General features: G+C 38.9%; 1 protein-coding gene across 3 annotated transcripts in view; it reads left to right on the top strand.

Moving 5' to 3' along the window:
• The window catches only part of ppig (peptidylprolyl isomerase G (cyclophilin G)), a 48,058-nt gene that overhangs the window by 4,527 nt on the left and 28,631 nt on the right, over positions 1-14,900 (top strand). For all 3 annotated transcript variants that reach the window (XM_068035392.1, XM_068035391.1, XM_068035390.1), the window contains exons 2-6: positions 9,900-9,981; positions 10,708-10,782; positions 13,080-13,187; positions 14,189-14,233; positions 14,762-14,849. In XM_068035392.1, the coding sequence (XP_067891493.1) occupies positions 9,921-9,981; positions 10,708-10,782; positions 13,080-13,187; positions 14,189-14,233; positions 14,762-14,849 (377 nt within the window). In that variant the 5' untranslated portion in view covers positions 9,900-9,920. The remainder of the gene's footprint in view (positions 1-9,899; positions 9,982-10,707; positions 10,783-13,079; positions 13,188-14,188; positions 14,234-14,761; positions 14,850-14,900) is intronic.

Here is a 14,900-nt window from a genome sequence, read left to right as displayed (position 1 = left end):
CACCTATGTAAGAAATCTGAGCCGAGAGTTCAGCCAGTTCCTAGACATCACCTACCGCTGAAGAGACTAATCATGGTAGAAGTTGCAGTTTGCAGCATGTACCTGTGGTTGATGACTGCTAGAAATTTTTATGATCAACAGCAAGACTGATGTTTGCAATTTGTGAGTTTCACCCATTCTGATGGAAAATTATTGAGAATGAGTTAAACCCCCCCCCCCCCCCCCCCCAACCCTCCGGAAATCATTTTTAGGGCAATGAAAGTAAGTGGAATATTTTGTATAAGCCATCAAAGCTCAGTTAATGTATAAACTCCAGCTGCTCGAAAATAATTTTACCTTTTTTAATGGTTATTATGATCAAGAGATTGTTTACACCATGTTACCGTTGTGACAGACTTTAAACAATGCTAAATTTTAAGCTACAATCTTTACCTTTTGTAATGTATTCTAAATGATTACAGCAACTTCCTGCATTTTATATTTTTACACTGAAAGTCAAACATAAATGGGTAGCAACCTCTGGAAATATTACCTGTTGAAATTGGATTGGTGAGAGGATCTCAATAAAAGTTTTGAGTTTATAAAGGTTTTATGAAAAATAATCTGCCTCAGTGCATTAAGTACTGTTGCAGAGATCTTTGGTAAAGGAGAAAATGCAAAATGTCTAAACTGTTCTGGTCAGGTGAGGAGGGGGTCTCAGGCTCCCCTCTTGCCCTTCCTCTCATTTGACTGCAACAGGGTTTATTCCTTTTAAACAGTGGTTGTGCTTACCACCTCTGAGTGTTTTACCATTTTCCTTTATTGTGATCTTGAAAGAACCAATCGGACAGGTTTTCTTGAGTTTAAACAAGAGAGGTAAGTTTATTATACTTAACAATCTAACCCCAATTTAAAAATAATAAAAAATATGCTACACATTCACGCACACATTCACATGAGAATTGCACACACACAAATAGAATTCAAAGTGGAAAGTAGGTTTTTGGTTGGATTAAAGTCCAGAAAAAATAAAAGTTAAATACTCAGTTTGAGGTTGGATGATTCGGCGGTAGTCCTGCTGGAGTTGGACTCTTGAAGTCGTTGGTTGGTCAAAGTGCATTTTGTGGTTGGCCTGCTGTGCTCAAGAGTTTTCTTGAAGCTAGACAGGTAGGTGGTTCTCTTTCCCTGGTCTCTGGCTGTAGCAGTCTGTAGGCTTGGAGGGTCCACGGTCACAGATGGTTTTCAAACTTGATGTTTTCTGGAGAGAAAAAGAAAGGGAGGTACGCAGCTTTCTCTGCTACTGCACACTCAATTGCTGCTCATTTCTCCTGTGTGTAAAAAAAAAACTCCCAAGTTTTTTTCAGAGATGGACAGATGGTTCTCTCCGTCCCCTTTTGTTTTCAATGAGGTCCAAAGTTTAAAACCTGAAAGCTCTCTCAGGTGGTGATGTCAGTGTTTACCTCCTGGAGGGTCATCTCTCCTTATGAATGCCTTGAGATGGCTTTGAATGACACGCTAACGAGGATGATCTGGATAATCTACTCAGTTAGTCAAAGCATTGTGCTGGCTGGGCTTCTTGTTAGACTTCTGGCTTCTGTTGGGGCCTTGTAATGTGCAAAGATGTTTCAGATGCAAATTGCAGTGGCCATCTTGGCTGCCAGTTATTAAAAAAGTTATCTGCAACATTTTCTTCATTAAAAGTCTAATGTAAGTTTCCAACCAATGAAATTAATATTTCTCATTTGGCATATAGGGTTTTCTTGACAATTCCTTGGTCTTCACGACAAAAGCCACACCCTAACCCATGGACAATAAAGAGCTGCTTTCCCCAAATTACATGTAGATTTTATTAAGTAACATTATTTATCTATATGCACTGAGCAAGGAAGACACTTAAGGCGGAATTTTATGCTCTCCCCCACAGCGGGTTTGGAGGCGGGGACAGCATAAAATTGGGTGGGTTGGGGGTATCCCACCTCCACCCAAATTTAGTCCGGGGCGGGAAGGATTGTGTCCTTCGTTAAAAGGCACTTAGTGCCTGATTGAGGGACCTGGCCCGTTGAGAGCTGTCCCCCCTTGCTAACAACCCCCCACCCACACCCACATGATCCACACCCCGCAAGACCCCTCCTGCCTTGACCTACCTGTTGCCTGGGTCTAGCACCACCCTGTGGAAGAGCTGCTGGCCTCTGATTGGCTGGCAGCTCTCCAAGGCCAGGATTTCTGGCAATGGGCTCCTTGATCCTGTGGAAGGTCTTCCACTGTCCACTTAAGTCCCTGATAGGCACTAGATCCGGCAGGCCTTCTGGAGAAGAGGCGACACAGGGTTCTCAGCATCACTTTTTCCGCATGCCGAGAGCCCCTTCGCCAACATAAACCCCCAGCCTTAGTGTCCAGTAGCAGTAAAAATATACTTTTCTATATCTCACACAGGTCTAATACTAAATATATATATTTACCCTGCAGGGAACAGTATTGAAGCCAGTGGTAAACGAAAAGGATCTGGGTGCTAGAATGCATCACGCTATAAAGGTTCATAACCAATGCTATTAATCTATAGCTAAAATAATTAGGGTTCTAGGTTGTGTTCACAGGACAATTCACTACAAAATAATGCATACCATCTTTTCAATATAACAACCTTGGTTCACCCTCAAAATAAGAACATAAAAAATAGGAGCAGGGTTGGCCTTATGGCCCCAAAGCTGGCCCCGCCATTCAATAAGATCATGGCTCATCTATCTTAACTACATTTCCAGCTCTATCCCCATATCCCTTGGTTCCCTTAGTGTCGGATTAGTTCGGATACTGCGTCCAGTTGTGGGTTTCTTTCATGGTGAAAGATATTGAGGTTCCAGAAAGCACAGGAGGGCCACAAGATTAACTTCTCAGTTTAAAACATTTTAGATAGGTGCAAAGTGTTGGGTATATATATTTTAGAAAAGCATAACCTCAACCAAATTCCCCTAGAGATATAAAATAAGGAAGAAACAAGAATGTGTTTTTGTGGACCAGTTATTTCAACTTAAGTTGGGGAGAGCCATATGGAAGGGCAGAACTAGGTTGTTCATTAGAAAGCTCTTTTTCCAGAGAGTAGTGGATCTGTGTAAAAGGTTATTGGCTCATGCGGTGAATGCTGATTCATTGTATTCCTTCAAGAGAGAGCTGGACCTATTTCTGGATAGATTGCAGATCACTTTGTACAAATCAGGATCAGTTTTTTGTCCTCGACTAGTTTTGATAGCCGTAATGGGTCAGTGGGAATTTTTCTAGATTATTTTTTTTCTCCCTAATTAGCCTGGGTTCTTATCTGCTATTTTGCCTCTTCCAAGAGATTATGTGGCTCTGGGTGGGTCGGGAATGTCTGTCTTTAAGGCATCACAGCTATATAGGTTGGGTGGAACAGTTGGGCTTTTCTAGTCCATTATTTTTGTTTTTTTTGTAAATCTGCAAGTAAGTTGCTTGCCAAATCATTAGTACGATTGATGTGATGTACAGCAATTTGATAGTTAAACAGCAAGTGTATAAATAATTGATTTTCACTGATTATAGAATAGTTTCAGAGCAGTTACATGCATATGGTATTTTAAGCACTTGTTAACCACCTGAATTGATTTAGACAGACCATAGCAGAAAACCAAGTGAAATTAATTACACCTCTAAAATAATAAGTTCAAGCTGATTAGACGGCTGTAATTGTGCATATGTTGTGAATTGTAATTATATGGATAGCTGTAGTTTGAAAATTTAAATCCTTGAATTTTTTGTGGGAACTTTTGGGAATAAATATAATCCTCTTGCTAGTGCAATGTAACAACTGCAAAAAAAAACTAACAGGAGAAAAGTTTTGTCCAAGCAAGTACATCAAACAGGATAATTGTGGACTTACTGACCCTGGAAATATTGCCTTGGGTACTGTTGTTCACGCCTCTTAACTTATCAGTCTCATCACTTCTCCCTGCATGTGAAATAAACTTCAGATGTGTATTGATGTTTAAACTAATTTCTCCTAACAGCTGAAATAAAAACAAAAAATGCTGGAAGTACCCAGCAGATCTGGCAGCATTTGTGGAGAGAGAAACAGAGTTAACATTTCAGGTTTTCGTTTTTGGCTCCAAATTCACAGGGAAATATAGTTTTGGTGTGAAGGATGTTCAGATGTTTTCCCACCTATCCCCCAATGAGTTTGTCTCTGAAGCATTGTGCCAGAAATATCTATTAACGCTTCATTATTCCTCTTATTTACTCGTGATTCACTTTGGTATATGGTGAAATTATTTTTGCTCCAAAGTTGCTGGGCTTATGTACTTACTAAAAGGTTTGCCTATTGAGTGTATTTTCTTTTACAATTTTTATTGAATTTCTTTTGCCCAAATAATTTATTCATAAAAAATTCTTATTGAAGAAAATATTACTGTAAAGCTAAATATACATTTATGTTATCAGAAAGGAAGTGTAGAATTTCATGATGGTGAATGGGCTAAAGTAGTGTTGTCCAGTAGAAACTACTGATTAGCCATGGTTTTAGTTACATGCACTAATTTTAGTGTCAGCTGTTTAATGTGTCAGCTGTGGCTTGGTTGGTAGCGCTCTCACCTCTGAGTCAGAAGGTTATGGTTCAAGTCCCACTCTAGAGACTTGAGCACAAAAGCCTAGGCTGGCACTCCAGTGCTATTATTATTAGAGGTGCTACCTTTCAGAGGAGACATTAAACCGAAGCCCCGTCTACTCTCTAAAGCTGAATGTAAAAGATCCCTTGGTACTATTTTGAAGAAGAGGAAAGTTATCCCCAGTGTTTTGGCCATTATTTATCTGTGAATCAACATCATAAAAACAGATTATCTGGTCATGATCACATTGCTGTTTGTGGAAGCTTGCTAGGCGTAAATTGGCTGCTGCATTTCCTACATTACTACAATGACTGCACTTCAAAAGTACTTAATTGGCTGTAAAGCACTTTGGGATGTCCTGAGGTCATGAAAAGTGCTGTATAAATCTAAGCTGTTTCTTTCTAGACAAGGCCTTGCATCTATTCACACACTAGAGGTAAATGTACTTCATGTCTATATTTACTTAATAGACATCTACCACCATTTAGTAAGAACTCACAACAATCACTAATGCATGCACGCTCTGCTTTTCATCTTACCATTTTAACAACAAATACAGAAAAAAGTAAAAGTATACATGCATGCACTGTATGAATATTGATTAATGAAATCTCGTGTCCAACAATGGTGTCTTGTTACTCATTTACTGAGCAGAGTTGCAAGTAGCCACATCCCAATTCATGTTTTGGGAAACATTGGACTAGTGCAGTTACCAGTATAGATTAATCCAAACTGTCCTCAAGTCAGAATAATTTAGTGACCGTATTTCTCCACATATTGAGTGTTCTGAGAAGTTCTCTTTGTTATGTGGGGTGGGGGTGGTGGTGGTGGTGAGGATGAGCACTGGCTACAGAAATGTAAGTTGTGATGTAGCAATTCTTATAGCTATAAGGATGAAGATGAAAGTTTGCTCGGAAGAAAAATACTATGTGCACTTTGCTCAGTGCCAGTTGCAACCCTAAGTCATAGACTAGTATCAATGCTTGCAGTGCATTTGTTCATTTTCTGACTAAAATATAGCATTGTTGCAGGATGATGACCGAGCAAGTCTTGTATAGGTAAAATCTTGAGTCCTTTTCTTTGCACATTAATTTCATGTAAACAAAAATATAGTAATTGTCTAGTTCATGCACAGTGCTATGTTTGCAGTTCCGAATTAAAATAATTATTTTTAGCTTATTATGTGTTCAAGAAGGAAGCGATTTTTTTTTTTGTCTATGATTTAGCATTGGTATTGTCATCTTTAATTCTGTCATGGTACATAAGGAGTTAAAAGCCAACTTCACTAATAGAAATTATGAATTGCCTTAACTTGATACAATTACAAATTTTGATCGGTTTGTCTGACTAGGGCCCTACCAAATTCACGGCTGTGAAAAATGCATCATGGACCATGAAATCACGGGTCCTCCATGAAATTGGCCATTTTGCGAACTTTGTGTGTTTTATTCATTGATACAAGGCTCACCTTGCTGATTGCTGGGCATGTTGCAAACAGCACGCATTTTAGTGATTGATGCAAGGCTCAACTTGCTGATTGGTAGATGAAAGCGGACATCTGGAGCAGTTTTGAGAGAAACCGCCTCAACTATTAGCAGCCTAGTGAGAATGCCAGAATTAGCAAATCAAAAACGACCACAGCCATTACTGCAGCACATTGAGTGAAAGAATTTGGAAGCCAAATTCTGCATGCTGATCATGAATACTGTTTTGTATGCAATGTCTCATTGGATCACACATGGCAGGCAATGGTTCAGAACCACTTACAGCCCGAAAGCCATTGCAGCAGAAAGAGAGCATCCGACACCGCGCTGCTAGAAAACGAAGTGCAAAAAAAAAAGCACCGATTTCATCTTTTTTTAAGAAGTTGCCAGAGAGATCTGAAAGTCATCAGTTGGTTACAATGGAACTTATGGATCCTTTTTCAAGGGCCAACATACCATCGGAAAAATTTGATCACCCAAAGCTACATGTATTCATTCAACGTAATGTGCAAAATGGTGGCTGCTTGCCAAGTGCAAAGGTTTTTGCTACACATTGTAAGGAGATGAAGTCTCAGATTAAGGCATGAAAGTCTTTTGCAATTATTTGTGATTAACAAGACAACAATATGCTGCATGTTTGGTTTCATTTTATGTCTGGTAAGGCTGAAGATGTACAGTTAGGAAAGCTGAGAACAGTGCTCGCAGACTGCATCCACTTAGAAGCTGTTAATTATACCACAATTTCCCAAGCGGTAATCAAAACAGTTTCAAAATATGGTACGGATTTCAACAAAGTGTCTGTTTTCATTAGTGACAATGCAACTTACATGACAAAATCTTTCAAATCTGTGCTTAAAGTTATGATGCCTAATGCTGTCCATATTGCATGTATTGCACATATAATTTCTGTTGTCAGTGAGCTATGGAAAAGCAAGTTTGATGTCGACAAACTGGTCAGCTACATTAAAACGATCTTCAAACACTGTCCTAGCCGCAAGCTTCGATACAGGCAACACATTGCAAATGAGGCTGAAATGGCGTTGGAATTCTTGGCTTTGGGCAGTAAAGTATCAGGCAGCTCACCTAAAATACTGCTCAGACTTCCTCTCAAAAGAGCTCACACTGACACCAAAACACAGGTTTTAACAGACGTTGTAACCCTTCTAAATGATGCTGTTCTGAAAGAGGAAGTTCATTTTGTTGCCAAGAATGCTACCGGACTGATGGATTTAATCACTTGGGTTGAATCTGGACATGTCATAATCCACAAAGCTTACAATAAAGTAATAGATGTACTGTTCTGGCCTGAAGCACAGTCAAATGAACAACACTCTGATGATGCTGAATTAAATGCCTCTGCTCAACAGGTGTTTTCTTGCATGCCGAAGAAGCCTAAACAATATTACTGCTATGGGAAGAAAAAGCGGCTGAGGTTTCAACAACCTTCTGCGGCATTCTTGAAAGCTGTGCATGTTTTTGAACCTGCATAAATGCACCTGTTAAAGGTGAATTTAATCTAGTTTGGTGCGATTCCTGGCTTTGACCAGAACTGTAGGCTGAAGATTCCTGTTTATAAAAGCATTACAAAAGAAGCAGATTTGCCTGCTGCAGTTTTAGAACTCTCTGGAATGCAGAATCCCCCACCTTGCAAGGCTAGCACAGTGCTGTCTGACAATTTCAACAAACTCTGTGGACGTGGAGAGAGCTGTGTCTAAATATGGACAGGTGTTCACAGTGCAGAGACAAGGAATGAAGAAAGCGACAGTTGTAGGTTGCTCCATGCTCACATCCAACCACTGACTGACTTCAGTGAGTGGCGAATGTGACCTGTTTATAGTCAGGTTTTTACAATAGTTTTTGGGTATACAATAAATGCCATTTGAAACCAGAAACCTCCTTTGTCTTTTTTGTTTTAAATAGATCATTTTCATGGTTTGATGTGACACTGAAATTTATGATTTAAATACATGAGATTGTGAAATTCACAATTCTTAAAATGTTGTGACCCTGAAATTTGTAAAATTTGACCATGAATTTGGTAGGGCCCTGCTCATGACGTAGAAACATAGAAAATAGGAGTAGGCCATTCGGTCCTTTGAGCCTGCTCCACCATTCATTATGATCATGGCTGATCATCCAACTCAGTAACCTGTTCCCGTTTTCGCCCCATACCCTTTGATCCCATTAGACCCAAGAGCTATATCTAACTCCTTGAAAGCATACAATGTTTTGGCCTCAACTGCTTTCTTTGGTAGCGAATTCCACATGCTCACCACTGGCTGGGTGAAGACATTTCTCCTCATCATCTCATCTCAAACCAAGGAATGGAGACAAATAACCTGAGGGTAAATAAGCACAAAGCATAACTGCATCAATAGACACACAGTGAAGCTCCTGTCCAAACAATATGCATGAATCCCAAACTGAGCGTACACATGGACAATATCAGTGAGGAACGCCATGATTTTCAAACGGGACCCAACATAGCACGGTGTTTTGATCCATTTCATATGGCACCACCTTTTTTTTTGGAGAAGCTTGCCAATTGTTGCTAGATATGAGGGTGTTTTGTGCTGTAGACCTGTGCTCAGTCGAAACTATATTAGGACTACAAAAATGTATTTCATTGATCCTTGAAGACAGCAGCAACTTTAATTTCATCAGGCTAAAGAGGCACATGTACAGTTCACTGCACCATGGATCGCCTTTTTAAATTATCTTCAATTTTTATTCAGCTAAAAATTAAATTACCATTTAATGCTTAACTTTCTAAAAAGGCAAACGAAAAGGGATATTTTAGTATGTTTCTATTTGTTAACTGTCTTTTTTCTTCCAGCAATTGAGTAATTTAAAATGGGAAGACGAGACAGGGCGACTAACTTCCAGCCTTATTTCAGTCTCTGGGGCATTCTTCAACCCCTTCTTTACTGGTGTATTTATGTTGAGCAGTACTGTGCAGAGAATTTTAGTTGAATCTTTGTCCAGATCACACCTCTCTTTTAAACATTCTTGTCCAAAAGGACATTTTAAAAACTAGTTCTGTTTTCAGCTATTTTATTGGTGTTATGCTATGGAGTCTCAGTATCTAAAATGTAATACCAAAAAAATTATTGAAAAGCAAAATGCTATAGTAGCTAAAAATCTGAAATAGAAGCTGAAACAGCAGGCTAGTTAGAATTTATGGGGAGGACAAGCAGTAGGTTTCAAAGAAGCATACATACCAAAAATATGTTAAGTCATGTCCAAAAAATATGGTTTGCCTCAATGATATTGTCACACTGATTTCCAGTTTTATCATTTAATATCATGATTGAGTTTGAGATTATTTTACCCACAAAAATTAATTTTAGACCATGCGAGGATTCTAGAGTGGGTGTCCTTGTCAGCATAGGAGTTCAGTTATTCAGATTGCACATAAGAGTTCCTCTGCTTCAGAAAACTGCCGTCTTTGGCTATAGGAGTATTTTCTGCTTGCCTGCAAGCAAAAAATGTAACCCCCCCTAACATAAACTAGCTCCATTTCTGACCCTTGACCAAATTTGGTGGTACAAGCATACATATGAATTAATTAGGAGCAGGAGTAGGCCACTCGGCCCCTTGAGTCTGTTCTGCCATTCAACAAGATCATGGCTGGTCTGAATGTAACCTCAACTCCACATTCCCGCCTACCCCGTTGCTGTTCAAACAGCTAAATTTCATATGACTATTGGCTCAAATTATTAAATAATTAGATTCAAAGAAGAATGACCTTGTTGATAAGTTTGCTATGTGAACAAATCCTTTGTGCTGAACATTTTAATGATTATGGCATCTGTTTCTTCTGCAGTAACTACAGCTCGTGGAAAGCATGGGGGTGAAAACACAGCGTCCTCGATGTTTTTTTGACATAACTGTCAATAATCTGCTTGGTAAGGGAAAAGCATTATAACAATTACATTACTTGCATGAACACACAGACTCTTGATGTACTGAAATTACCATGGGTCCAGGTTAAACTTTGAGTTTATTTTGTTGTATTGTAATCACAAGTACTTTACTGACGTTGTTCTTTAAAAATCTGCTGTTAAGTTGGAACTTTGTTGCAAGTTTAAGTTGTGTGATTTGACAGAATGCGTATATTTACTGGAAATGTGAACAGAATATTTTAACATTTTTAAAACTTTATAAGCATTGATTTACAAGATGTGTGTAAGGATGGCAAAACCATCCTGGAAATACAGGGAAAATAGGTGAATTCCAATATCTTATAAAAAAATTTTATGTTTTGGAAATAAGAGTGTTGAACATGTGCTTCCATCATGGAGACAGATATTGGCTCGGAGGAATGGAATGTTTTGTGTCAGCATCAAGCAATCTCAGGTTAGATATAGTATGGATCAGATGAAGAGGAAAGCTCCCTTTATTCATTCTCAGCAACATGCATTAACTAGCTTCAGAAGAACCTTTGTGAATTTTTCATTCCTGACAAATGGCCTATCTTGAATGAAATTGTCACTATGACTTGCGTGTATCTCAATATAGTTTTGCGTATTACCGATAAAATTAGTAACTAAATGAATGTAGTGTGACGTTAAAGTAACAATAGTCTTTTTTAGGACTCTTAGATATAATTGATTCATATGTTTTCTTTACAGTGGGCAGAGTTGTCTTTGAATTGTTTTCAGACGTGTGTCCAAAGACTTGTGAGAACTTCCGCTGCCTCTGTACAGGTTAGTTGCAGAATAGTGCTGATGGTACTTCGATGCAGAACCAAGAAGGATCTTTGGTTTTATTAGATTTTTTTTTTAAGACACTGCTTTTGATTACATTAAAATGTTCCTAAATACCATTGCGTGGCATGATCTTGCTTTTGAAAAACCACAATTTAAGATTGTTACATTTTATTGGAGTGGCTGTCATTACAATTCTATTGAAGGTTGATAAATAAAGCATGATATTTATCTTAGAGGATTAAGTAACTAGAGATAAAGTCAACCTATATAGAATATATTACTAAGCTCATTTTCCATCTACAAAAGCTTATTGCCTGTTGTAAAATTTTTGTCATACCCCTCAACTTTTTTCCATTATAAATTCCTATGTTCACGTTTAGAATGGAAACTACCTGTGTAAACTTCTTGTGCTGTAATTACACCCTCATACCAATGGTGGTATGGTATCAACCCCTGTTTTCTATCGCCCAGCTTTTTAGCCTGTATTGCAGAGAAACCCCACTTCATCTGAAGACTACACTTGCTCTTTTAACCATCGCCCAGTTGGTAGCACCCTTGCCTCTGAGTCAGAAAGTATTCCATCTTTCAGATGGGACATTCAACCTTTCAAATGGATATGAAAGAACCCATTGCACTATTTCTGAGAAGAACAGGAAGTTCTTCCTGGTGTCCTGGCCAATATTTATTCCTCAACCTACACTAGCAGCAACTTTCATTTATGTAGCACCTTTAATGTAGTAAAATGACTCAAGGCACTTCTTGGAAGCATAATCAAACAAAATTTGACACCAAGCCATATAAGGCGATATTAGAACAAGCGACCAAAACATTGTTGAAAGAGATGGGATTGAAGGAGCACCTTAAAAGAGGAGAGAGAGATTTAGGTAGGAAATTCCAGATCTTGGGATCTAGGCAGCTGAACACATGGCTGCCAATGAGCAGCGAAAACCAGGGATACACAAGAGGCCAAAGTTGGAGGAGCACAGAGATCTTGGAGGGTTTTAGGGCTGGAGGAAATTACAGAGATAGGGGCAAAGCCATGTAGGTATTTGAAAACAAGAAGGAGAATTTTTAAATTGGCTGCCAGTCCATCAATGACCACAGAAGTGGAAGTAGGTGGTCTTAGTGATGCAGAGGATATGGGGTTGAAAACTCAGCTCGGAGTCGAATAGGATGCTAGGATTTTAAGTGGTCTGGTTTAGCCTCAGACTGTGGTCAGGGAGAGGATTGGAGTCGGTGGCTAAGGAACAGAGTTTGTGGTGGGAATTGAAGACATTGGCTTCTGAAAATTTAATTATAAGAAATTTCTGTTCAGCCAATACTGGATGTCAAACAAGTAGTGTAACAAATCAGAGACTGTGATGCAGTTGATAGAGGTGGTAGTGAGGTAGAGCTGGATGTCGTTACCATGCTTGTGGAACCTGATGTTTTCGGAGGATGTCGCTGAGGGTCAGCATCTGGATGAGAAATAAGAAGGGACCAAGAGTAGATCCTTGGAGGACTCCAGAGGTAATGATGCGGGAGCAGGGAGAGAAGCCATTACAGGTGCTTCCCTGGCTACAAATAGATAGATAAGAACGCAACCAGATGAAGGCAGTCCCACCCAGCTGGATAATGGAGAGAGGCTTTGGAGATGGGTGGTGTGGTGAACTGTGTCACTGGTTACAGTCTGGTTGACATGAATTAAGAGTGATAGTGATAGTTTACCATGGTCATGGTTATCGGATGTTACTTGTGACTTTGATAAGGGCCATTGCAGTGGGAGGGGTGGAAACCTGATAGGGGTTCAAACATTGAGTTGCAGGAAAGATGGTCAAAAATTTGGGAGGTGACGAAACATTCAAGGAGTTTGAAGAGGAAAGGGAGGATGACCATAGATTGTTAAATCAGATTATTTAGTCTTATCACATATCTATTAATGGGACCTCGCTGCATGGAAACTGCGCTGTTTGCTGCATTTACAGCAGTGAGTGATTACATTTCCAAAGTACTTAATTGGGTGTAAATCGTTTTGGGATATCCTGAGGTCCTGAAAGCCACTATATAAATACAAGTTCTTAACTCCCTATTTGTCATGCTATGGGCGATGGACTGGTGTTAATTTACTTTCTGTCTCTGTGCTTTTTTGCGCAATTCTTAGAAACAGTCCACAGATCAATATTGGCAGGATGTCTGTTTTAATTTGTACAGAAGTGCATTCTTAAGAGATTACACTGCTGTTTGATGCATTGTAAGTATTATTGGTAATCTGTACACGTGTTATCAGTGATAGTACCCTTTTGATCTCATTGCAGGTGAAAAGGGGGTAGGAAAGAGTACTCAAAAACCTTTACATTATAAAGGTTGCTTATTTCACAGAGTTGTGAAGGATTTTATGATTCAAGGAGGTGACTTCAGTGAAGGTATGAAATCAGTAGTTTGTAGTGTGCATCTTAAAATTTGATCTTGTCTTCCAAAGTCTTTCCTTCCTTCTGTGCTACTCAGCTTGTATGATCTTCCGGCCTAAGTGATTTTGTACAGCTGTATATGGTTATTTATGATTAACTAATCAGGTAAGTGGAGGCTTGTGTGGAGCAGAAACTCTGGCATTGACCTGTAGGGCCAATGTCCTGTTTCTGTGCTGTGCGTTATTAACCTGTGATTTATGTCACCATAAGTTGTTGTTTTTCCCTCCTTAGTTGCTAATCTAAAAACTGATGCAAGTGAGGGCGCAAATTGATATTAATGAGCCATGAAATCTAAATTTGCAACTTTCTACTTAAATGAGCTTAACTGCCTGACTTACCAGGAATTGTTGTTTTATAAATGTGTCGCATAATACGTTGCTTCACCAACAGCAGTCCCAATCTTTGTTGAATGCATGGGGGAAAGAGATGAAAGTGGAAATAAATCATCAGTTTACAATTTTATCTCCTATTTAGTAATAAAACAAGTGCCTATTCACTTTGATATCTGACACACTCGTGCATGACAACTATGAAAACCCTGTATTTTTAACCCAGGTGGTTGTCCGAACTGTGAAGTATGCAAAAATATGGTCATAATTTAGCCCATTACATGCTTTCCATGCCAGTATGTACCCTTGCCCTTTTTCCCTTCCCCACGTCTAAAAATAAATCTCCGTTGATGAGTTTTATAGTGCACTCTGCTTCTGAAATATACCTTTATGGGGAATTTCTTTTTGGTTAAATTATAATGTCCCGAAAATGGCATACATCAGTTCTTCCTTCTTTTGAAATGATAGAAAAAGCCATAAGCAAGATTTACATTTTACTGCTGTTAGTATTTCATGTCTAATCAACAAGAGTGTGTTTTTCATAATATTGCAATGCCTTTCCTATAACTAATGTATATGCTAATAGCAACTTTGCTGAATTTCATGAACACTTTTTTGTTCTTTTAGGAAATGGCCGTGGAGGTGAATCTATCTATGGGGGTTTTTTTGAAGGTAATTTCTTTCTGTTAGAACATAAGAAATAGGAGCAGGAGTCGGCCATTTGGCCCTTTGAGCCAGCTCTGCCATTCAATAAGATTATGGCTGATCTACCTCATCTCTACCTTCCCACACTATCCCCATATCCTTTGATTCTCTGAGAGATCAAAAACCTATCAATCTCTTTCTTGAATATACTCGTGGGGGCCACCGCAGCAAATTGTCACTGCACAACTATCTTGCCTCTCTGCATAAGATGCAATTTGATGCTTGATCACTGAGTCTCGTAGGGTGCGTGTTTTCACTGGAATTGGCCACATGGGCCACAGTGGTCTATTTTGTTGCTGTATTTTCCTATCTTCCCACATAATAAAGTGAAAGGGTGATTACTTTTGTGTAATTACAGTATTTTTTCATGATTACGCTATGCTGTATCTGTTAACTCTGCTCATACTGTTAATGGAAATTGTGAAAAAAAGTTCTTCTATTAAGTTGTTAACTCCAGTTCTGTAAAATGATCTCTCATTTCCTCATTAAAAATAGATGAAAGTTTTGCAGTCAAACACAACAAGGAGTTCCTGTTGTCTATGGCTAACAGAGGAAAGGATACTAATGGTTCACAGTTCTTCATGTAAGTTTTTTTTATAATCCTGTAGAAAATACAGAATAGGTTTACATTTTC

This window comes from Heterodontus francisci, chromosome 7, assembly GCF_036365525.1.
Source record: "Heterodontus francisci isolate sHetFra1 chromosome 7, sHetFra1.hap1, whole genome shotgun sequence".
Classification (NCBI taxonomy): domain Eukaryota; kingdom Metazoa; phylum Chordata; class Chondrichthyes; order Heterodontiformes; family Heterodontidae; genus Heterodontus; species Heterodontus francisci.
This window is presented reverse-complemented; position numbering and strand designations above follow the sequence as displayed.